Here is a 24,381-nt window from a genome sequence, read left to right on the forward strand (position 1 = left end):
AGATTCACTTTAATAATTAAACTATATTCATATTACAATATAGCCCATTACCTTTGTTAATTTTACAGCCTTTTTTGCTAATCTTTATCAAGGGTGACTGTATAAATATGCATATGCGAATGTATACAACAGAGCTAGTTTATGCAAGGCAAAGTACAAGTTGTCTGAAGGCAGTATTACATTGCAGTGTAATTAAGAGAGTGTCAGAGTCTAGTTTTCCCTGTCAGTGGCTGGTTGCTTTATTAGTAGACCCAGCCGTCATCACTTCACCCTGAATTATGTGATACACCAAATTATCAAAATATATTTACACATTTTTATTATTTACAGACACTCAAATTATGGCCAACCACCTATTTGGAGAAAACCACTTTTTTATTTAAATTATTCAGAAATGACTCAAACCAGAAGCTGCTTTTTTCTGTCTATGTGTGCTGGCCGTGCATGCGTGCTGGCCTTCCTAAGGAAAGCATGTCACCCAGAGTTGGCTAAGGTTTGAGATGTAATTATAAACTGCCTGAAACAGCTTTTCATCAACTGTCAGAATCTGTGACGTACAAGCCAGCTGGGGGCTGGAAGGGGGAAAGTATTTGAGAGGAACTAGTGTTGGGGAGAGAGAGAGGGGCAGGGCAAGAGGTTGGATAGGGGCTGTTGGTAGAGGGTGTATCACTCCCAATGGGGCACAAATATGAGTGTACACTGGGTATGGGTGAGGGATCCAGTTACAAATATAACCTTTCCTCAGCAAAAAAAGTTTCCACCACCAAACACATGCAGCATACTATCTTAGGACACGTATCACAACACCTATTAATCTTCTTAAATCTGCCCCAGCCTAGTGAAACAACTACGTTACATTGTGAACAACCCAAATGTCTACTAAGGCAAACAAACACCTTTTGACCTCTCCGCACTAACTGTAAGTTGTCACGTGACCACTGTCCTCATCTAGCGGGAGATGCTAAAGATACATAGCTCGATGTTAACTTTCAGACTTCCAAAACTCTTTTGACAGCAACCCCCACAAAAGCCTGAGGAAGCGGATAACAAGTAATAATAACACTGCAATCCATATTGCAGATATCCTTACAGACTACAGAGGTTTGTCATGAACACAACCAACATGATTCACTGTGAAATCTGAAGTTCGTCAGGGATGTGTGATGTCAAGATTACACAGGGTCATATTGAAAAAAGGAATATCAGGTAAGAGAAATACAACAAACATTGTATTCAACTCTAGAAACCTGGATTTTGTCGATGTGGCTGTTTTATCAAACTCAACAACTAGACTAAAAGAGGAAAAAAACTAAAATATTAATGTTTCTTAGCCTACATGTCAACAAGTGCTGAAAAATGAATGAACCAGTCCAACAAAAGAAAATGAATCCACTTTCACACATTTTCCATTTTTAAACCAGGACTACGCCTTGCTTTCGGGAAACCGCTCCAACAATATCAGCATCAACCTCCACAGCAGGAAGCAAACAAACAGGAAACTAGAAGATGCAGCTTTTTTTTTTTTTTATTGAGATATGATCATTTATTGTGTAAACAATACATGTTCCTGACAGAGCTTGAATCGGTATTTGCCAGACAACTTGCCTGACCTGATACTGTCAAGAGGAAAATTAGATACACCGGACCCAACAACACAAACAAACTGAAGACCGCTATCAAAGCAACCTGGGCTTCCTTAACACCTCAGCAGTGCCACAGGCTGATTGCCTCCATGCCACCTTGCATTGATGCAGTAATTTGTGCAAAAAGAGCCCTGATCAAGTATTGAGTGCATAAATTAACATATTTAGAAAAGACATTGCAGAAGTTGAGTTAATTAGATGAATAGAGCTCTTCTCAGTTCGACATTTGTGTATTATAAATTTTTTATTCTAATATTTTGAGATACTGGATTTTTTATTTCCATGAGCTGTATCAGTAATCACCTTGATTGAAGAAAAAAAAAAAAATGCTTGAAAGTTTCACGTTATGTGTAATGAATCTAGAATATATGAAGTTGCCACTTTTTGATTTGAATTACGAAAGAAAAAAGGTTTCCACGATATTCATATTTTTTGAGATGCACCTGTATGTTTACAGGAGCTCCGGTTTTCACCATTAAAACACGTTTTGTTTATTAATTCTCCTCACCCAATTGTCACGTCACATTTGTGAATACAGCTTTGGAAGAGTCAAAGACTAAAACATGCCCTCTGACACCGTGCCAAACCATTCTGATTCTTTTATAGACATTTTCAGCCCTTCCGTAGGCAAAATTGGACAGGAGTTAGAAGAGAGCTTTTGTTGTAAGTGGACCAGACTGAAACCCGTGCTGCAGCAGTGCATGTGGATAGGGTCAGGATCCTAAGCTAGGTACCGTCGATGCATGTTGACAGCTATAGCCTGGGGTTGTTCAGCATGAACAAAATCACTTAAATCAATAACTGTCAAAGCAGTTACGTGCCAAGTTCTATAATGAACAAGAAGATGTGTTTTCCGACACCAACATTTTTTAGTATTTTCATTAGGGAACAATAAATGTGAATATAATAAAAAGGGTGTACACGTGGGTTTGAATTAATTCTCAGGCCGATAAATGCTACATTTGAATCAGTTGCAATGTACTTGAATCTTAAACATTTCAATCAGGGGCCAACGATTATCAGTAAATCTTTACATGTCTAAAGTCTGTGACAGACATTTGATTAGGGCGCTCCTATGAAATTCTGCTGATGTAAAATTCCACTGAAGCAGACTGGTAAAATGGATGAAGCATAATAATTCTTTGACCAAGAGTTTTTTTTACATGCAAAAACTTTCAAATCATAACAAGCTATTTGAAATGACTGCTGCTTGTGGTAGACTCAAAGTTTATTGAAAGTTTTAATATTAAATGGGTATGAAACAGGTAGGTACAATGGCTTAGTATTCTCACCTTGAGTCTGGATGAGGTGAAGGATCTTGGCAGTTATCTGCCTAGCGATCTCAGCGTCCGCCAGCATGGCTTCCCCATTCAGCCTCTCCAGCTGACCCAAGAACATCAGCACCCTGGAGTTACTGGAAACACAGAGACAGAAAGACAGAGACAGACAGAGAGAAACAGAGAGAGAGAAACAGGCAGAGACAACGACAGACAGAGACAACGACAGACAGAGACACAAACACAAAAACAGAGACAGCGGAAGACAAAAAAATGTATTTCAATAACCAGGCATGATCACACCAGGCTCAAATATTTTCCATATTGCATATTGCACAATGAACATGACCATGCTCTGTAGTTAAATTAAGCTCATGTACAGTGAGGTCATGAGCAGTGAGGTCAAAGGTCACTTAGAAAAGAAAACCATCATGGGAGAGAAGCAAAACTTAGAAATAGACCCAAAGTCTCTTGTGCGCCCTTATAAAGACAAAGAGCGAGAGAGAGAGAGAAAAGAGAGACATAAACACAAACTCACAGACCAAAATTCAGTGAGAGAGATGGGAATGTAATGGTGCCAGAACAAACACACCAACAAAGACCCCATGCACTCACGTTGGAGCACTGAGCGTTCATGCACTAAACACTCACAGGCACGTTAGATACTACAGGCTAATAGCACAGACATTCAAAGCATGATAGTCAAACATTCCGCCAAAACCTTACATGGGGGCAACGTGATGGTTGTTTTCAGAGTTATAAATTCAACACAATATGTACCTATTACTTAAGCTAAGCCTTTGCATGTTATGCCTTCTTAATAGGCTAAAATTAATGAATGAATATAGACGAAAAAGCAGAAGTAGGCTTGCGTTTTGACGGCTAAAATAACAATTCAATAGACTAGTGATTACATGGCCCTAAACGGTTATTGACTGCAAACAGTAGATATTTGACAGAGTTTGGGTAACAATAGATAAGGTCAAGGTGGGAGCATGACTGGCCCAGGCAGGTTTAATGATCTGTGGAGTTGCTGTGATAGACTGACCTTGAAAAGACAAAGTAAACAAGAGCAAGGGGCAATGTGTGAGAGAATCCGACTGATAAACCTAGTGTTCACACACACAGTTTTGCACATACATACAATCATACAGAAAATAATCTAGAGTGTCTGTATGAGACGGTTTACTCACCCTTTCTCTGTGGTCATTTTGGGCTTATTCATTTTTCCTCACACTTCAACTGCAAGTACATATTAGCAAGTATCAGCAATGTAATTCTGTTGGCATTCAATTTCAAAACTTTTGTTCACCTCTAGAAATCGCAGTCTATTACATTCTATCCATTTTGTTTTCTTTCCATTTTCTCGTTTCTTCTTTCCCTCTCTTTTTCTCTTTCAACACTAATGCAGGCCAATCGTGCTCAACCAAGGTCAACGTTTAACCAAAAATAATAGAGGTTAATGGTTCCAGTACTATGAAACAAAAGCGCTGTGATATGTAATTAACAGAGTCAATAAGGAAGGTAATCAACTCAAAAGCAATACAAATTAACACATTAGAAGAATACAACACCACGTAGGTTATACGGTTTCCCTGAAAATGTCTGGTTGAATCCCAACGCTGCTAAGGCTCCTTAATTAGTTATTACCATTCATGATGTAACTGATGTAAAGTGTGAGCCAACTACATAGGCCAACAGCCGATGAGGTGCTTGCCCGTTGATGATATAGCTGCAGGTCCATAAATAAACAAACAAAATCTTGAAGATTTTCAGGATTTTAGTCCCCTGCCTGGGCTAGTCTTCCCAATTCAGCAAGCATCTTCAGTTAACTTAGTGGTCAAATATTTTAACTATCCCCAGCATTATACCAGCGTGACTAACCTTAACGAAATACAGTGCAGTTGTTACCCAACTGCTGTAAACAAACCCAATCAAGCTAACTATCAGAATGTACGGTAATCGACAACAGGGATAAACATGTGAGTTAGACAAACGGCAACACCATCAGCTACAGTTACCGTAGCTAACTAAAAGTAACTGACTGGTTTACGAGTCTGACATCCCAACACTATAACACCTGCTTGGTGTCCATTCAGTTTGCTAGCTAAGTTAACGTAGCTATATTACACATAGCTAGCTAGATAGCATTCTTGCTAATTGGGCTAGTGTATCAAGCTAACACTGTAGCTACAGCTATATCATTTGTAAACAACGGTGCCATGAACATGCACTAGCTAGCTATGCTGCAAATTATTTAAAGAAAAACATGTTATACGAACCGAGTTTGTAAGGAACTGTTGTCCCATGGGCAGGCAAATTCATAGATATGTATTTTGACTGAAACGCCCCGATGTTATGATAACTACACCAACCCCCACCCCCTACTCGGATGGAGATGAGAACTGTCAAGAACCAGGAGAAGGCGTGAATAGTCAAATGTAGTTCATAAACGCGACGCAAAAAATATGACGTTTACGACTAGCTCAGCTAATCGTAAACGAGGATAAATCATACACAATATTTTTTTAAATACAATACTAACTTACTAAAACAATAACAATAAAAAAATCACGTATGAAAGTCCCGTACCAGACAAAAACACCATATAACCTGAAACCCTGAAACAAGAATCTCCAATCATTTGCCATGGCGGGACTTCATGTCCCACCGTGCAACAACAATCTAACGTCATTTTAGTGCTTCTTTCTTCACGGGTTCGGGCGAATAGCTAGCAGCGCTAGCAGTTAACAAGGTATGTATCCGATTTTACAATATAAATGCCACACCAAATGTCGCTACAATATGCCAACATTATTAATATAATCACGTAATTAATATAATTGATTTTAATGTTGCATTATTCATGATTAAATAGTGATGTTGCTTTAGACAGTGCCCAAACTAGCTAATGTAATGTTAGCTCACGATATAACTAGTTACGCTTTTCTTTATTAATCCGCTCTTTAGCAAAGGACCATAGAAAAAAAAAATGTCAGGTAACTATCTACAAACCAAAGACAGCTAGCTGTTGATATAAGAATGTTTTAGCACAATTTGCCGTTAACTCATTTGTTATATATTGAACGAATCCAAAGTACAGACCTCACAGCTTTGACTGCCACAACGCCGGCTGGTTTCCCTTGGTGACAAACGCTTGGCTCATTGTCTTAGAACGTTTTCATTGCACTTGTACCCGCAGTTAACGTTATTTCAGAACATTTTGCTCTTTTAGTCGCTCGATACGTCAGCATTTCTTACAAAACGTGCCGTTATTATTTAGAATCAAGGGATACCCAAATTAACTGCTTCAGTACCAAAACTGTTCATAAAAGCATTCAGATATGCTTTGGAGCAATGCTTACTGTACAGTATGTAATTTGTGTAGGTACTGTGTTTCATAGTTCAGTATTATTGGTAACAGCATGGTGCTTGAAACGGAGGTGTTATATTTTCTCTTCCCATGGGGGTAAGTATGTACTCAGCTGGTGTCTCTGGGTATGAGCACACGCAAAATGTCGTACGTTCATGTAAATCTGTCCTACGTCCATTATCTGGTTGATTGAATATCCACAGAAGAGAGATGTCATTTGCATGTACTGGTTTAACTTTCAGCTGTTACCATGGTGATGAAGTCATCTGTTGAGGATGATGATGGTGGATGGGGACTGGGCGTCCCAGAGAAAATGAGGAACAATGCAAACTGGGTGGACATTACACATGACTTTAAAGGGGCATGCAAAGGTACGCTCAATGTTTGTATGTTTCGGCTTGGATGCAATACTGCTCTGGTTTATCCTTATGGTACAGAATGATGATATAATTTGATAGTACTTTGACCTTTGTTTTTTCTCTGCTGTATTTATAGAGCTCAACCTTGGGGAGTTGCTTCATGACAAACTGTGAGTATGAATGTTTTGGTTTGGCTTCAGTAAAATGTATTGTTTTAATGAAATATAGAAGTTGCTCTAGTGAGCCTTGTATTGTGCATTCACACTAGGTATTTGTGACTGCACAATCCACAGAGAGCTATAAGCCTTTCTAAATGCTCCTTTGCCAGCAGGTTTGGCCTGTTTGAGGCTATGTCTGCCATTGAGATGATGGACCCGAAGATGGATGCTGGGATGATTGGCAACCAGGTCAACAGAAAAGTCCTCAACTTCGAACAGGCAGTCAAGGTGTGGTTTTTATTCTAAATGTTATATTTTCCATAAAGACTCTCCATCTCCTGTTCTTCTCTTTCATAACCTTCATTTCTTTTCTCCTTTACTCTCTGTAGGATGGTGCCATCAGAGTGAGGGACCTCAGTCTTCCTGAGCTGATTGGGATCATGGATACCTGTTTCTGCTGCTTGGTCAGTTGGATTGCTTTATCAATGTCCACTCAAATAAAACAAAAAGCTCTGCATTATAATTTTAAAAGACATAAACATCCAGTTTGTGTGTGTATTTAGATCACATGGCTGGAGGGCCACTCCCTAGCCCAGACAGTATTCACCTGCCTGTACGTTCACAATCCCGACCTGATCGAGGACCCTGCACTCAAGGCCTTTGCTCTGGGCATCCTCAAAGTGTGCGACATCGCCCGCGAGAAGGTCAACAAAGCTGCTGTCTTTGAGGAAGTAAGACTCTTGGTCCCTTTTGGTTTTTCACAGCAACACAGTCACACACATACAAACACTCTGTCAAGCCAATGGCCATTGGTTGACCAAGCATTGTGACAAGAAGCAGAAGGGCTTGTAATGAGACAAGAACATGGCCTCGAATTGGAAATCGCAAAATTGGGAGTGGAGAGAAATACTTCTAAACTAAATGTTCCGTTTTTAGGAAGATTTCCAGGCTATGACGTACGGCTTCAAGATGGCCAACAATGTGACAGACCTGCGGGTTACAGGTGAAGTTTATATTCTTGCTTTAATTAGTATTGTGTTCCATGTTTGGCTTAGTAGGTATACAATACACTTGTAATTACGTGTTTGTGCTAATTTAACTATGTATGTCAATGGCACCAACAGGAATGCTAAAGGATGTTGAGGATGAGTTACAGAGGAGAGTTAAGGTACATGCATCTTCTCTCACCTATCCCATGTGAAATCCCTCTTTATGGCAAAACCCATACAGTGGGGCAAAAAAAGTATTTAGTCAGCTACCAATTGTGCAAGTTATCCCACTTAAAGAGATGAGAGAGGCCTGTAATTTTCGTCATAGGTACACTTCAACTATGAGAGACAATTTTTTTTAGGAATTCTTTGGTAAATTCTTCAGTAAAATGTGTATTTGGTCACCTACAAACAAGCAATATTTCTGGCTCTCACAGACCTGTAACTTCTTCTTTAAGAGGCTCCTCTGTCCTCCACTCGTTACCTGTATTAATGGCACTTGTTTGAACTTGTTATCAGTATAATAGACACCTGTCCACACCTTCAGTCACACTCCAAACTCCACTATGGCCAAGACCAAAGAGCTGTCAAAGGACACCAGAAACTACATTTTAGACCTGCACCAGGCTGGGAAGACTGAATCTGCAATAGGTAAGCAGCTTGGTGTGAAGAAATCAACTGTGGGAGCAATTATAAGAAAATGGAAGACATACAAGACCACTGATAATCTCCCTCGATCCGGGGCTCCACGCAAGATCTCACCCCGTGGGGTTAAAATGATGAACGGTGAGCAAAAATCCCAGAACCACACAGAGGGACCTAGTGAATGACCTGCAGAGAGCTGGGACCAAAGTAACAAAGGCTACCATCAGTAACACACTACGCCGCCAGGGACTCAAATCCTGCAGTGCCAGACGTGTCCCCCTGCTTAAGCCAGTACATGTCCAGGCCCGTCTGAGGTTTGCTAGACAGCATTTGGATGGTGCAGAAGATGATTGGGAGAATGTCATATGATCAGATGAAAACCTCCTTCCATCAGCAAGGGCATTGAAGATGAAACATGGCTGGGTCTTTCAGCATGACAATGATCCCAAACACAACACCTGGCAATGAAGGAGTGGCTTCGTAAGAAGCATTTCAAGCTCCTGGAGTGGCCTAGCCAGTCCCCAGATCTCAACCCCATAGAAAATCTTTGGAGGGAGTTGAAAGTCCATGTTGCCCAGCGACAGCCCCAAAACATCACTGCTCTAGAGGAGATCTGCATGGAGGAATGGGCCAAAATACCAGCAACAGTGTGTGAAAACCTTGTGAAGACTTACAGAAAGCATTTGACCTCTGTCATTGCCAACAAAGGCTATATATCAAAGTATTGAGATTAACTTTTGTTATTGACCAAATACTTATTATCCACCATATTTTACCAATAAAATAATTAAAAATCCTACAATGTGATTTTCTTGATTTAGTTTTTACTCATTTTGTCTCTCATAGTTGAAGTGTACCTATGATGAAAACTACAGGCCTCTCTCATCTTTTTAAGTGGGAGAACTTGCACAATTGATGGCTGACTGACTACTTTTTTGCCCCACTGTAACACACAAAAATAGTCAGATTCTTAATGTGAATGGTGTAGCTGCCATTGTATGCGACTCAATGTAACTGTACAGCCCACCTGTCACAACTTGGCTCCTCTTCCTCTCTTGACTCTGTCATTGTTTTTCTCCTGTTCATTCCCCTTAGAGCACACGCAGTCGCCAGGGTGAACAGCGGGATCCAGAGGTGGAGCTGGAGGTAAGACAGTCTTTCAGTCCCTATGGGAATATCAACAATTGGCTTGTTCTGTATTGTGATTAATTGGTTTCATGATGAAAGTTGTCATATAATTGTGACTGGATTAAACATGGATCATGATACTTAGAAGTGGAATAAAGATCAATGCCAACAGTCATACGTCCTCACTCATGTTCTAGATAAGCAAGGCCTCCCTTCACATCTGCAAATGTCAAATATGGTTTAAATCCCACCTAGTCTCAGAAAAATTTATTTTTATTTCTAAACTTACCAAATCCTCTGGGTTTATTTGGCGTAAGGTCCTAGGGGTTATCTGAGGTTGGTCAAATCGCTGCCATACCTCCCATACCCTTCTATCTGACAGGCTCATGGGAGATGGGAGAGCATGGGAGTGAGGCAACCTTTCAGTGAAAAATCCTGGAATTTGCAGCTCTTTCTCAAATAAATCGACCACTTCCCCAAAATGTCTGCTCTTGGTGGTCGGAATGAACATTGTATGACAGAGCTGTATTTGTGGCCTATAAAGGTACATGTGTGATTGTGTGTCCAACTGTTTTCTTAACTAATTTCTCTGCTTCCTTAGCATCAGCAGTGTTTGGCACTTTTCAGTAGGATCAAGTTTACACGCCTTCTACTGACAGCGCTGATTGCCTTCACTAAGAAAGAGGTAACACCCACCTTTAGCTTAGCTTTAATATGAAATACTCCAACCCCGCCCAGGGCTGGGAGTCCCACCAAGGGGGATTACCGGTTTCTAGCCCCTAACTAAATTGGGGGCTAGAAAAGGGGAAGTGTGTGGGTGGGTTGATTAAGCATGTGATTGGTTGACTGATGTGATGTCGGCTCTGCCAGACCAGCTCAGTGGGTGAAGCCCAGAAACTCATGCAGCAGGCAGCCGATCTCCTCCCAGCCCTCCACTCCAGCATCCAACATGGCATTCAGTCCCAGAACGACACAACAAAAGGAGGTAACGCGCGTGCGCACACACCCACACAACACAGTCCTCCAATCCTACACTGAAGAGAGATTGCAACACCAATGGTTCTGAAGTGACCCACCCCCACCTGGGTTCCAGATCACCCTATCATGATGGGGTTTGAACCACTGGTTAACCAGAGGCTGCTGCCCCCCACCTTTCCTCGCTATGCCAAGATCATCAAGAGGGAGGAAATGGTCAACTATTTCAGCAAGCTCATTGATCGCATTAAGACAGTGTGTGAGGTCATCAACACGACCAACCTGCATGGAATTCTGGTATGGGCCCAGCTTTTTCTGAACTATAGTTACTGTAATATCTTTGACTATACTTCTTGAAAATTAGGTCATTCTGGTAATGCTTTTTTGAATGTTTTCATTTTTTTATTGTTCTGCTTTCAGGACTTTTTCTGTGAATTCAGTGAGCAATCCCCCTGCGTCCTTTCCAGGTCTCTACTTCAGGTAAGCAACATTCTCCCTGATTGGTGCATCTGGACCATTCTCTGGCTTCTAATTGCTCCGGTTCTAACGTCTCCCCTCCCTTTCTCTAGACAACGTTCCTGATTGATAATAAGAAAGTGTTTGGGACCCAACCAATGCAGGACATGATTAAAGATGCTCTTAGGTACTTCGTCAGCCCACCAGTGCTCTCCTTCAAGTAAGTAATACATTCTTCCTTCCTACTTTGATTTTTTTTTTTCTCAACATTTAAGGCATTTTTTGACATTTATTTAGTGCATTCCTGTCTACCTACCTTGGAGTTTTGAGAGATCAGCAGTCTTTGTACTATGGTAGCAGTCTTGCTTTCACATCTGGATACCTCTGGTGTTGGCATGTAGACTAATCCATGCATTGACTCTGCAGCTCTACCTGTCTGTAAACTGACCCTTGTATTGTCTCTGCAGCTCTGCCTGTCTGTAGACGGACCCATGCTTTGCCTCTGCAGCTCTGCCTGTCTGTAGACTGACCCATGCTTTGCCTCTGCAGCTCTACCTGTCTGTAGACTGACCCATGCTTTGCCTCTGCAGCTCTGCCTGTCTGTAGACTGACCCATGCTTTGCCTCTGCAGTTCTACCTGTCTGTAGACTGACCCATGCTTTGCCTCTGCAGCTCTGCCTGTCGGTAGACTGACCCATGCTTTGCCTCTGCAGTTCTACCTGTCTGTAGACTGACCCATGCATTGCCTCTGCAGCTGCTGCCTGTCTGTAGACTGACCCATGCGTTGCCTCTGCAGCTGCTGCCTGTCTGTAGACTGATCCAAGCATTGACTCTGCAACTCTACCTGTCTGTAGACTGACCCATGCTTTGCCTCTGCAGGTGCTGCCTGTCTAACAACCACCAGGCCAAGGACTACATTGACTCCTTTGTTACACACTGCTCCAGGGTAAGTCACCTGGTTGCATATTAGTCACAATCCTTCATTCTTTTCCCCCCAGTCCCCTGTCATTATTGTTTTTATTTTGATGAGGAAACGGAGGTGAGGTGTTACATTGGATGGTGAAAAATGTAATTGCAGTACATATTCTGCTGATTTATTGCTGGTACAAAGATGTTTGAGCTATAAAAAAAAGAGGGAATCGTGGTTTGCAGTAACTGTATATAATATTTCAGGAACAGTGTCTTAATCAGCTTCATCATTAAAGATGCTCAGTTTGGTCTACATTGGACAAAACAAATGTTCTGATTTTCCTGCAGCCCTTTTGTAGTCTCATCCAAATCCATGGACACAACCGCGCTCGGCAGAGAGACAAACTAGGACACATCCTGGAGGAGTTTGCCACACTGCAAGACGAGGTGTGTGTGGGTGTGTGTGTCTCTGCACTCAAGCGCACGCCAAAATGCATGCGTTGCTGTTTAGCGATTAGTTTGCTTGGGTTGTGGCACTGATCATCTGTGGTGTGCTGGAGCCCCCTGCAGGCAGAGAAGGTAGATGCTGCGCTGCACAGCCTGCTGATGAAACTGGAGCCTCAAAGACAGCACCTAGCCTGTCTGGGCACCTGGATCCTCTACCACAACCTGCGCATCATGATCCAGTACCTGCTGAGCGGCTTTGAACTGGAACTCTACAGCATGCACGAATACTACTACATCTACTGGTGAGGGGGGCGGGCTGGAGGTGTCCAGTTGGGTTCCACTGTACTGAGTGTACACCTGACTGAGGTGTGTGTGTGTGTGTGTGTGTGTGTGTAGGTATCTGTCGGAGTTCCTGTATGCCTGGCTCATGTCCACTCTGAGTCGGGCCGACAGCTCTCAGATGGCTGAGGAGCGCCTTCTGGAAGAGCAGCTGAAGGGACGCAGCAGCAAGAAAACCAAAAAGAAGAAGAAAAGTCAAGGAGGTCAGTCCTGATCCAAACATCCAGTACGGCCATTAAGTAGAATCCACTACCTTTCAAAGGTTTGGGGTCACTTAGAAATGTGCTTTGTTTTTCATGAAAACATACATGAAATTACTTTGAATAGGAAATCCACCAAAATGAATAAGATATATAGTCTGACAAGGTTAGAAATAATGAAATATTGAAATAGTAATTGTCTTTCAAACTTTGTTTTCCTCAAAGAATCCTCCATTTGGAGCTATTACAGCCTTGCAGACTGTGGCATTTATGGAGGTAATCTGAAGAGATTTCACCCCATGCTTTGTGAAGCACCTCCCACACGTTGGATTGGCTTGATGGGCACTTATGTACCAAAGAGTCAAGCTGCTCCCATAACCGCTTAATAGGGTTGAGATCCAGTGACTGTGCTGGACACTCTACTATAGACCGAATACCAGCTGACTGCTTCTTCCCTAAATAGTTCTTGCATAGTTTGGAGCTGTGCTTTGGGTCATTGTCCTGTTGTAGGAGGAAACTGGCACCAATCAAGCACCATCCACAGGGCACAGCATGGCATTGCAAAATAGAGTGATAGCCTTCCTGTAATAGATACCCTTTATACAAATCTCCCACTTTACCACTACCAAAGCACCCCCAGACCATCACATTGCCTCTAGCACGCTTGATAGATGGCGTCAAGCACTCCTCCAGCATCTTTTTATTTGGTCTGCATTTCACAAATGTTCCTCTTTGTGATCTGAACCTCTCAAACTTACATTTGTCTGTCCATAACACTTTTTTTCCAAATTTTCTCTGTCCAGTGTCTGTGTTCTTTTGCCCATCTTAATCTTTTCTTTTTTATTTGCCAGTCTGAGATATATTTTTATTTGCAACTCTGCCTAGAAGGCCAGCCTCCCAGAGTCACCACTTAAAAAAAATTACTTTTTTTTTCAGGATTTTTTTTCAAATAATTCTAAGTGACTCCAAACTGTAGAACAGTAGTGTATATTTGCTACCACACAGTCCCCTCCTTATGTATAGGAATCATTTGAATTCAGGGTGTGGTCATAGTTAGAATCCACCCTGCATTCACTAAACTGGTGTTCATCTGCAGCTCGCCCCCTCAGCAGAGAGATCACCATGAGCCAAGCCTATCAGAACATGTGTGCTGGCATGTACAAGGTAGGTATATACACACATACTGTGTACTCCGCCGTGCCCCGGTTCCAGTCTCAATCTCTTTAAAGACTGAATACCTAAGATGACCGATCTCTGACCTACCGTCTGTTGGTGCAGACGATGATAGCCCTGGATATGGATGGGAAGGTGCGGAAGCCCCAGTTTGAGTTGGACAGCGAGCAGGTGCGCTACGAGCATCGCTTTGCCCCCTTCAACAGTGTGGTCACTCCCCCACCAGTCCATTACATCCAGTTCAAGGTACAGTAGGTGATGCCAACTTGCTCATGAATGTGTGCATGTTTAATACAGTAATACTGTATTAAATAATGTCATTTACAACAATCCCATTCGATTTACTGACCAGACATAGGTGCAAAGTGCACACAAAACCTCTGGTGAAGCTTCAGTAAATGGTTGACGCTAGCAAGAGCAGCGTGTGGGTTTTTCTGTTCCGTTGTAAGGCAGATCTGATGATCTGTACAGTGTGTGCCATTGCATAAGACGACCTGTAACGTGACCCGTTGTGTGTCGGCTGTAGGAGATGTCCGATCTGAAGAAGTACAGTCCTCCTCCCCAGTCAGCTGACCTCTACATGGCGGCCAGTAAACACTTCCAGCAGGCCAAACTCATCCTGGAAAACGTCCCCAGCCCTGACCCAGAGGTCAGCAAGCCTTGTGACCCCTAACAGTATAGTAGCAGCATTATCATTATTTGTGACTCCGTTTCTAGAAGATGGTGTGTTTCAATTTAGACCCACTACTGGATGTTCGTACATCCCTTTTGGATTAGAGCATTCGCTGTTTCATTAAAATGATTACTCTATGGATCTAAAATTGACGTTTTGAGTAAGTGTTTGTTTTTCGCAGGTGAATCGCATCCTAAAAGTGGCTAAACCCAACATTGTGGTCATGAAGCTACTTGCTGGGGGACACAAGAAGGAAACCAAGGTAATGGCACGATGAGCAAAACATGCTATAAAATATTGGAATAAAGTCAGAGGCATTATTATTGTTTGTAGAGGAATGAAACGATACTCTGCGTCTCTAGGTACTACCAGAGTTTGATTTCTCAGCTCACAAGTACTTCCCTGTGGTCAAGATCATCTGAATACCAGCCCTGCAGAGCTATGGCAATCCAAGCCAGTGCAACCTACCTGATCCACACAGATCAGTGACCAACTAAAGGAAAATCAGTCTGTGTTCCGAGACCTAAACAGACTATTGTAACTGCTGATCTTTCAGTAACAATCTATTGTTTGGTCTTCACTCACACTGGACTATAGAACGGACTTTCCAAAGGACAGAAGAACCACATCCTCCACAATTCCCAAAAAACATCTATGGTATTAAAATGATTTATTTTGTCATTGTCATACACTTAATAAAAACCTGATTATTTAAGAACTCAGAACATTTCTTCAGACTGCAACAAAAACATTTAAACAAAAAATGAAAGAGCAAAAAAATACATTGTACAAAATCAAACCTACAGTATCCACAATTAAAATATTTTCTCTAACCATAATTTTCATCTGAAGGAACTTGCTATAACAAAGACAAATCAATGTTTGGATTTGAAACATTTGCTGGTCTGTCTGGTACACAGACCACTTTTTCAACATAATTAAATTCTTAAAGAAACTAATCAATAAGTTACAAAACAGTTCCTCGGTTATGAGCGGGACACAAGAGCACCAATCTTCAATAATCCTTGCAAAAATGTTAAAACAGCCTAATTTAATTTTCTAATTCACACTTAGTCATATAGCCATATACCTCAATTGCAAGTTTTTTCAGAGAGAAAGAACAATATGAAATGATGCCTTTTCTACAGGGTTTTGAGACTACGGTAAGATAACATTGCTTCAATGTCACTAACTGCCCTTTAAGTCAACGACTAAAGAGTGAATTAGAATCATTGAATAGATGGAGATTAGGTGATGCATCCAAGTTCAGTTCTCTAATAGCATTATCTGGGTTGTGTTCAGACTGTGGTCTCAGTTCATACGTCGTTCATGGTTATTGAGTTCAGCAAGCCAAAGCCTGTTTCCATGTTGTCCAGAAAAAATATATATACATTCACTGCAGAAGACTTGAGAATATTAAGGCAAGCTGTGAGATGCTTTCATTGAAACAGCAGAAGAGTCTGTTGAGCTGCAGTAGTCTTGACAATGTCCAGTTCATCCTTGGTTGGACTGTAAATGTGAAGAGAGTCTGAGCCTACATCTTTTGTCCTAACACCTTACAAGACCAACAATATGATTAAATTACTGTGTGTTTTACCTCAGAACTGAGCGAGCGCTGCTTGTTTGTCAGCTTCAAACTCTCCCTCATTCTCATCGTCTCCGTTGTAGTCCGCCAGCTCCTCCTGCATTTCCCTCTCAGCCTCCTTATCTGTGAACACATCAGCGTCATCAAGGGAACTTCAATTAAAGCCTACAGGTGCAGCTAAAAAAATTAGAATATCGTGTAAAAACTTTTTTTTCTTCAGTAATTCAAATCAAAAAGTGACACCTTCATATACTAGATTCATTACACAAAGTAAAACATTTCAAGAAATGTTTTTTCAATCTTGATGATTACAGCTTACAGCTCATGGAAATCAAAAATCCAGTATCTCAAAATATTAGAATAAAAAATGTATAATACAGAAATGTAGACCTGAAGAAAGCTAAAAGCTAATTAATGAAAATGTATAGAATTTGTTATAGAGACAAGCTCAAGTATATTTGAAACTTGACAAATTATCCAATTGATTATTATTATATGGTAAAAAAGTGGAGTGCAGAAATTGTGAGCCCTATTTCAGTTTGCGCTTTGGCAATGCAACCACAGGAAATTGTGAGGAAGAATGCTATGTAATTCTAATCAGTAAACATTATAATACTGGTGGGTCATGACATCTAAAAACCCTGCCAGGAAACTAAAGTTTGGCAGAAAAATATTTAATTGGAAATGATTTAGCATCATACAGAGAAATCCAAAGTGATACTTCTGGATTTGTCAGTTTATAGATCACCTATTGATGTAAATCACTATATAACATCATGGTTACCCTCTGGTCATTGTCATTCAGGACAAAAACATGGATTAAAACTGATGTGGGGCTTTAGACGAAATTCAGAGTTCAGAAAGTACAAATCATTTTTTCTTTTTACAAACATTACATGCCCACACTTTGGCAGTTATGAATTTCACATCCATTTTCAATGCCTCAACCAAAACAACTGTAGCAGACCGGTGCTCTCCCTCTCCCACATCTACTCAAAAGCTGTGTCAGTCGTGTGATTCGCTAAGAATTTGAACTGAATAGCAGGTCACTACGTGAATACAGCAGTTCAAGCCTGGGGATGAGGTTAGGAACCCTCCCGTAAGAGCGAAACCCACCTATCTTTTCCTCCATCTGGTTCTGTTTGTCAAGGTCAACCCCGCCCACGATCTGCTCATCGGCGTCATAATCCTCCTCTGGATCCTCCACCTTCTCCTGACCAATAAGAGCCTCCTCTCCCTTCCCCTGGCTAAGCTGAATGTCATCAGCACCAAGGACTGTGCCTGCAAAGGAATAAGACTATCGCCTGTTAGTCTGTGTCTACACACACCTTGCACAGTCTTCACATTCTGCTGCCGTAAAATTTGATCTTAGACAGGTTTAAGGCTGTTCGATCTCCATCCCTACCCTCTATATGGGGCTCTCCTCCGTGTGTATCCATCACCTCCAGCTCAGTGTTCTCTGTCATGTTACTTTTCCGAAGCTTACTGATCCCCTCGGTTCCCTGAACAGTCTCTGGTTTGGCGCCCTTGATGACAGTGGATGGCGAGGACTCCTTCAGGGATAGTACAGGAGCTGGAAAGAGACCATCCTCCAGTAAGCATCATAAACACTGACAAAAATAGACAATTACCATGGGTACAAAAAGTCTACACCCCTTAATTGAAAATGCAATGGCTGAAATCAAGACAAACTGTCAGACCTTTTTTTTCACATTTAATGAAAAACTAAAATGGATAATTACTCCTTTTGGGGCATTTTTTTTTTTTTATCGTCGCTAATTGCCCATAGTCGAGTCAACATGCATCCACTTCCAGTGATAATGTAAGACCCAAACCACAAACATTAACAGCACCATTTTCAGTAATAACACCATATAAAAAACAACCACTTGTAATTGATTAGTTCTGAGGGGAATGGGGTGTCAAGATATTCCTAGTTATATACACCCGTATTAAAACACATTTGAAATATGTTGCATGCGTTATTTGTTTTGTTGAATTTCAACAGTATGGCTGCGATTCAAATCACACAACAGCAGTTTTATGTACTTGGTTTTTATAACGACCTTGTTCTTTTGGTTTTGTTTAAGGTTCTTTTTGTGGAATAAATATACATTTGAAAATGACAATGGCTTAAATTTTTTGAAATTTTTTACTTTCACATAGTTTTTAGGGATGAGTTTGAGTACCCTAAATTTAATTTATAATTACTAGATTGCTAATTTACTTCTCTAAAAACTACTACTACTACTACTACTGTGAGTGTCAGATTGAAAAAGCCTTCTCCCGTTCTGTTTTGCTTATCTTATTTGTTTATTTGTGTGTGATGCAATTTAGTAACACATGGCTTTTAGGTAGATCATTTCCTTTAACTGAAAACACTGCATTGTATTAGCCAACTGCATTGCACTAAAATAAATGCAAGTACACATTTTTTAAAGATTAGGACATCCCTTCAAAAATGTACGAGGGTAAGATAAAGCTAATTGGTGACGCTACAAAGAAACCAATGGCAACATGGAGCTGCAGGAATTTGTCAGGAACTAGGCACTCCTTGCACTGTGCAATTCTCCACAAGTCAGTGGTAGGGGTGGAAAAACAGACAATTTCTCACAAAAAAGAACATCTGAATCGGTCTACATTTTACATGAAGACACATTCAATCTCACAAAACATGTGATGAAATGTATTATGGTGAGATAAGAACTATTTGCCCTTAATTCCAAAAGATATGGTTAGTGTAAAGCCAACTCGACTCATCACATGAAGTATAGACTAACTGCTGTATTGGTCAAGGGCTGTGCTATGCATACTTATGGAACCAAGCCACTGAATTTTTCATCAATTATCCATTTGTTTTTCAGTTAAAATGTGTTCTATACAAGATGTTATCAAAGGAATGTTTTGATAAGATTTGTCATGATTCAACCTTTACAAAAGCTGCATTTCCATTAAGGGTATGGAGACTTTTCATCCACTGTATGGGAACCTCTATTAAAAACAATAATTAAATTCAAGACATGTCATTTCCCATGGGGTAAAAATCTAACATTCACTATCATAATGTTAAGGTGTATTTGCAACACCAAGTCAAATACAAGTTGATAAGTGAGTGCTGGTATAAAATAAGAGAATCCTTCCTGTCCTGCACCTTTGTCTACTAAGATCTCATTGGTCTCCAGCTCTGAGGCTTTGAGATCTGCTGCCAGGCTTTTGGCCACTGACGGTTCAGGGACGTGGCCGTTGACAGGAGTGGTCTTGGTGTCATCCAGCACAGTCTTCCCAAGGCCATCTTCTTTATCTGACGTGACCTTCACAGCTCCCACTTTCTGTGTGGAAGCTGTATTGTTCTATAAACAGACAAAGGTTTCTTATCCAATTTCATATCTTCTGTATTTTTCATTTGACAAGCAAATTATACTTCTAGGAATACATAAAAACACTGGACAGCTCAGGGTGTCTTGTGGATAGACAGATACTATAGTTAACTGAACTCTGTATGTGGGATCAAATTGCATGGGATCTATTGTCATGCAGGCATTTTACTGGTGCCTACATGTGCTAGTTGAGTTGGCCTGTTAATGGGGATGTTTAAAGGTCAGCAATGTGAGCATGAACAAGATCTAAACATGATTACTGGTTTACCTGGGAGCCTGAGGATGGTTTAAACTTCTCTAGTTTATTCTGTACTTCTTGCTTGGCTGCAGCCACCTTCTCAGCACACTCCTCCCTCTGGGCCAGTATCTGAGTGTTACACTGAGTCCTACACACAGACACGCGTCATGATTTGAGAGCAATACAACAGATCCTAAATACGTGTTACATGATTTTCTTTCTTACACACCTTCAAGAAATATATTGGCTCTATATAGTAAAATCCCTTACATGTCATAAGTGAGTTTTTTGTTCAGGGTGTTCAGACTGCCTGAGCAGCTCTGAAACTCTTTCTGACATTTCCCAAGGTCTTCCTTTAGCACATGCAATTGACCTGCAAAGACAGGCAAATTAACTAGTATTGATTTTTGAGACAAAAAAAAAAGGCTGATAAAATCTGGTGGACAAATAAGAGTGAGATACACAGAATAAAAAAAAAGATATACAGGAAGACACAGTAGAAAACTTACTTTTTAGGTCCTGTATTGTTTTAGTACTGGAGGAAATATTAATTTGCTGACTTGCCTAAAAGAAAATACAGGACTTTATTGTTTGTGCTTGTTTGATTAGGTTTGTGCACACAATAGGCAAATATTCAACAGACTTTCCCTTTTGTTGCAGTCAAGGGGTCACAGCTTTTCTGGGAATTCACACTCAAACACACTGAGCAAACACCCCTGTCTAAAATAACACATCAAACTATGTCTAAAGGAACACACTTGAGGTATAGAAACCCTGGACAGGCTACCAGTAAGGTTGTTTTGATTCCAGTCAGTTTAGCTTTTTATCATAGAGAAACTGACATGTACATGTTCCCAGGTGATACCAGTAGTCCAGTCAACTACCTTTTCCTGGCTACAGGTGTTCTGGACTCCTTCCAGCCTCTTATTTAGGCTCTGCATGCGGCTGCTCTCCTCTTTCAGTCGATGGATCTCTTCCTGGAACTCGTTCTTCTTCACCTCCACAGCACCGCGTTCAGACACCGCCCGACGCATCTGTGCCTCTAACTCGTACAGCTTAGTCTGCCCCAAACCACACAACAGGGTCACATTAGAATCAAACCACATTCCCTAAACACTTAAAAAGCTGCATACATTTCTTACTCGTAGAAGTGTAAAAAGTACAAAGTAAAAAATCTCTGTGGTAAGTTCCTAATGAATACCAAAATGACCAGGTAAAGATAGTTTATAACAAACCAGTGACCTACATTTATAATTGTTTCTAATCCTATTACAAAAATCTGACTTTAACACTGGGATAAGTTTCTGTCATTATCAAGTCTCTGATCCAAACTTCAAGTGTAAACCCAAATATTAGCTTAGTCCCACCTACTGCAACCTCAACAAAAATCCAATGCATACAAACCTGTAACTCCAAGTTCCGTGAGTTTGACACCCAGTAGTTGAAACCCAGGACAAGGACACAAGCAATCAGAGCACCAATCATAAGAGGAGGAGATCTCCCCCCTCGACGACCATTGCCCAACCCACCCATGGCTCCCTAAAGACTAGAGCAGGAAAGACATAACACAGTATCATGATACTGCAGGATAAAAGTGGATTTGTAAGCAAGTATCATTTGACTTGAAAGTGTCTAACTGTGGGTGTGCTTTGAAACTGGGTGTGAAATTGGCTGGGTGTGAAATAGGAAGTTTTAATGTCAATATCACAGTTAGTTTGCACAATTGTTAGTATCCGAATCCGGGTATAAAGATAGCTGTACTAGATATCTTTATACCCGGACAACTCAAACCTGACAATCAACTTCTCCAATAATTTTATGCGAATGAGGCTTCTCATACCAAGGGAGTAAAGTATATTGTATACTCGCCGGGTGTTACTGTTAACACCACTTAAAATTCTGAGGACGTGTAAATGTACTTAGGGAATAGAGGTGACTGAAAGTGGCCACCTCACCATAACCTGCGGCATAAAGATCGTAAAGTAACCTGCTAAGCTTAGCTAATCTAGCAAAGTTGGTAACATCGTAGCAGTGAGTAGTAATAACAATAAGTAGCAATAGCAGTAAGTTGCAGCATCGTAGTGTAGACTAATTCATTAAGTACAAAATAAAGCCGTGCAGAGGTTAGACGTGACAAACAAGAATCCTATTTGTTTTAATAGTTGACAACACAGCGAATCATGTCAGTTGGTGAGGTATTGCAACGTTAATGTTAGCTTGTAACTATCCAGCTAAAACAGTTAACATTAGCATTACTTACAACAATAGTAGAATATCTATACATTTTATAAGACGCTTAAGTACTGTAGTGTACTGCTCAACAACTATCAAATTACATTTTAAATAAATGTATTCTGAAAACAGATGGTGACGCAGAATAAATCACAGGACATCAAACATGAGTCTGACTTAAAATTTAGCTACCCTCTATGCTAGCTACTTTAGCCAACAACGGTTGGGGCTAGCTAGCGTAACAACGGTAACTAATTGATAAAAGCTTACCTGAAAAATTTTTTTATATTGAATGATCCGCCCCTTGACGAGTTATATCGGTTGTCAGTCTCTCTACATAGCTACTTAAATAAACATTGGGTTCAATATCAGTCGGATTTCCATTATTGTTAGACTGTGAGAACCGAGCGAGAAGTCAGACAGGCTCGGGTGCGTTCAGTTTACTTGAACGTGTGCTACGTTGCAAACGAGTTGTCAATTTTGCATGGCGCGGTTCCCCTTGTAACGGAGCTTGCTCTTTTTACAACATTCTATTGATGCAATAATGTGAGATCTCCATCTTCCCGGGGAACCGTCACATGCAAAACGAACTAGTCTATTGTCTAGCGTCAGATGTGGGACTCCCTAAAATACGTCATTTCACTTGTGGGCGGTGGCTTACGTCAGCGCAGTGCACCTTCTCCGGTAGGACGGTTGTACGACAATATATTATAATACAAAACAGTTTAAAATGTATACCACGTTTAATTTAAATTAGTGATATTTTTTTTTATGTGCAGGCTTATGTTAGAAAAGCTATGAAATGTATGTTTTACCTGGGACAGGTTTCCCCAAAATATGTTAAGGGATAATTTAGCATTGTGTTTTGGGAAAATGATTAAGTTCAGTTCGACGTTAATGTTTCTGACATTGTAAGCCTGATTAATGAACAGTAAATAAAAAACAAAAAACAATCGCAGAAGTGTAAGTCACAACTGTAACAATCATTGAATATTTTGCATATAGATTCTATTTCTTAAATGAGGGAAAGCTCATGCATCTATTTATGTTGAAACTGACTGACAAAAATACGTCACAAAACATTTTGAAAAAGTCGAACTGTCAGTGACCGAATAGAGAAAATACTTCTGTATAATGTGAGAGCTATGTAAATAAGGAATAACCTCATAATCGCTGACTGTGTTGCAAGCCAATTTCCTGTGTTTGACGTTAAACCGCCCTTCACCCAAATAATTTTTTATTTTTTTTTATGTTACACTGCAACATATTTTGTTTGTAATACAACAATAATAAAACAGGTTCTAGCATAAATCTCACTGTTATGGGATTGGCAGTTTTTCAGTTACATGTATTTGTAGAGCCTTCCATTAACATTGGCACCTTTTGTGAATATGAGCAAAACCGGCCTGCAAAAAAGAAAATCTTTGCTGTTTATCTTCTTGGTCTTTCATTCAAAATGTAATCTTTAATTGAAATAAAATGATTGAATAAATATTATGTAAAATAAATATTTTTTTCCAAAACATGTGTGCCACAACTATTGGCAACCCCAAAAAGTATTATGAGTGAAATCTAAATGATATTCCCATTCATATTTTAAGTTTTCCTGAGTGATTAGGAACACAAATGGTAAGCCATGTCTTCCTGTTTCACTGGGGTATGAACTGAGTTGACACACAGGCCAAATTCCCATAGTTTGTTCACTATGGAAAAGACCAGAGAATACAGTAATGATAAAAGGTTGTTAAGCAAAAAAATCAGGAAATGGCTATGCAAAAATAGCTCAATGGTTTAACCACATGTTGTTTGGGAGGGTTGCCATAAAAAAGCACACCAAGCAACAAACTCAAGTGCCTAGTTTGCCAAACCTTATTGGAACTTTCAATGTGACTGGGTTTTATGGTCAGATGGGTTTGGAACAGACAGGAGGATAGCGATGCAGAAAAGTATTTCATCCCCACTGTGAAGTATGGTGGTGGATTGTTGTTTTGTGATTGTATGTAGGAATGGTCTCAGATCCTTGCCATGTGTTCTCCAACCTCATTATGCATTATGTGTTCTCCAACCTCATTATGAGTCTGAGAGTGGTTACCTTGACAATGGGAGGTTGCACAAAATATTAAAAGAATGGTTGCCAGTAATTGTGGCACAAATATTTGACAAATTATTTTTGTTTATAAGAATATTTTTTTTCTTTCAATAGGC

At 40.4% G+C, this 24,381-nt stretch overlaps 3 protein-coding genes across 10 annotated transcripts in view; 1 reads left to right on the forward strand and 2 right to left on the reverse strand.

Moving 5' to 3' along the window:
• agtpbp1 (ATP/GTP binding protein 1) overlaps positions 1 to 6,045 on the reverse strand; it is a 27,486-nt gene extending 21,441 nt beyond the window's left edge. For 6 of the 7 annotated variants that reach the window (XM_034296264.1, XM_034296263.1, XM_034296262.1 and 3 more), the window contains exons 1-3: positions 5,203 to 5,334; positions 4,114 to 4,162; positions 2,936 to 3,057 (exon numbers count right to left, since the gene is read on the reverse strand). In XM_034296264.1, the coding sequence (XP_034152155.1) occupies positions 2,936 to 3,057; positions 4,114 to 4,145 (154 nt within the window). In that variant the 5' untranslated portion in view covers positions 4,146 to 4,162; positions 5,203 to 5,334. Of the gene's footprint in view, positions 1 to 2,935; positions 3,058 to 4,113; positions 4,163 to 5,202; positions 5,335 to 6,025 lie in introns of those variants that run through there. The other variant, XM_034296259.1, reaches the window with a different exon arrangement.
• Positions 5,569 to 15,462, forward strand: naa35 (N-alpha-acetyltransferase 35, NatC auxiliary subunit). Of its 2 annotated transcripts, none has more exons than XM_020052631.3 (23): positions 5,569 to 5,675; positions 6,536 to 6,664; positions 6,789 to 6,822; positions 6,981 to 7,098; positions 7,200 to 7,274; positions 7,374 to 7,541; positions 7,747 to 7,813; positions 7,935 to 7,978; positions 9,540 to 9,590; positions 10,174 to 10,257; positions 10,443 to 10,557; positions 10,666 to 10,844; positions 10,968 to 11,027; positions 11,117 to 11,223; positions 11,883 to 11,949; positions 12,261 to 12,359; positions 12,483 to 12,661; positions 12,756 to 12,901; positions 13,995 to 14,062; positions 14,177 to 14,317; positions 14,598 to 14,720; positions 14,926 to 15,006; positions 15,107 to 15,462. In XM_020052631.3, the coding sequence occupies exons 2-23, from the start codon at positions 6,544 to 6,546 to the stop codon at positions 15,164 to 15,166; spliced, it is 2,187 nt and encodes a 728-aa protein (XP_019908190.1). In that variant the 5' UTR covers positions 5,569 to 5,675; positions 6,536 to 6,543; the 3' UTR covers positions 15,167 to 15,462. The 2 variants fall into 2 exon arrangements, with proteins under 2 accessions (XP_019908190.1, XP_010875107.1); XM_010876805.5 differs by having other exon boundaries at positions 6,984 to 7,098.
• golm1 (golgi membrane protein 1) lies at positions 15,400 to 22,648 on the reverse strand. Its single transcript, XM_010876806.5, has 11 exons — positions 22,447 to 22,648; positions 21,349 to 21,490; positions 20,829 to 21,005; positions 20,454 to 20,508; positions 20,215 to 20,317; positions 19,975 to 20,092; positions 19,481 to 19,679; positions 17,735 to 17,902; positions 17,446 to 17,610; positions 16,342 to 16,452; positions 15,400 to 16,253 (listed from the first exon to the last, which is right to left on the reverse strand). Exons 2-10 carry the CDS (start codon positions 21,475 to 21,477, stop codon positions 16,343 to 16,345), a joined length of 1,224 nt encoding a protein of 407 aa, XP_010875108.1. The 5' UTR covers positions 21,478 to 21,490; positions 22,447 to 22,648; the 3' UTR covers positions 15,400 to 16,253; position 16,342.
• Positions 22,649 to 24,381: the final 1,733 nt, after the last annotated feature.

Source organism: Esox lucius, chromosome 13, assembly GCF_011004845.1.
Source record: "Esox lucius isolate fEsoLuc1 chromosome 13, fEsoLuc1.pri, whole genome shotgun sequence".
Classification (NCBI taxonomy): Eukaryota; Metazoa; Chordata; class Actinopteri; order Esociformes; family Esocidae; genus Esox; species Esox lucius.

What these genes read in the sequence shown, in the direction of transcription:
- golm1 (XM_010876806.5), bottom strand. Translation starts at nt 21,477, where the DNA reads ATGGGTGGGTTGGGCAATGGTCGTCGAGGGGGGAGATCTCCTCCTCTT. An exon ending in AACCATCCTCAGGCTCCCAG is followed by an intron (nt 19,680 to 19,974) that starts GTAAACCAGTAA and finishes GTCTGTTTATAG; the next exon opens with AACAATACAGCTTCCACACA. An exon ending in TGAGATCTTAGTAGACAAAG is followed by an intron (nt 17,903 to 19,480) that starts GTGCAGGACAGG and finishes GTCTCTTTCCAG; the next exon opens with CTCCTGTACTATCCCTGAAG.
- naa35 (XM_020052631.3), top strand. Translation starts at nt 6,544, where the DNA reads ATGGTGATGAAGTCATCTGTTGAGGATGATGATGGTGGATGGGGACTG. An exon ending in GAACGACACAACAAAAGGAG is followed by an intron (nt 10,558 to 10,665) that starts GTAACGCGCGTG and finishes CCTGGGTTCCAG; the next exon opens with ATCACCCTATCATGATGGGG. An exon ending in TCCCCAGCCCTGACCCAGAG is followed by an intron (nt 14,721 to 14,925) that starts GTCAGCAAGCCT and finishes TGTTTTTCGCAG; the next exon opens with GTGAATCGCATCCTAAAAGT.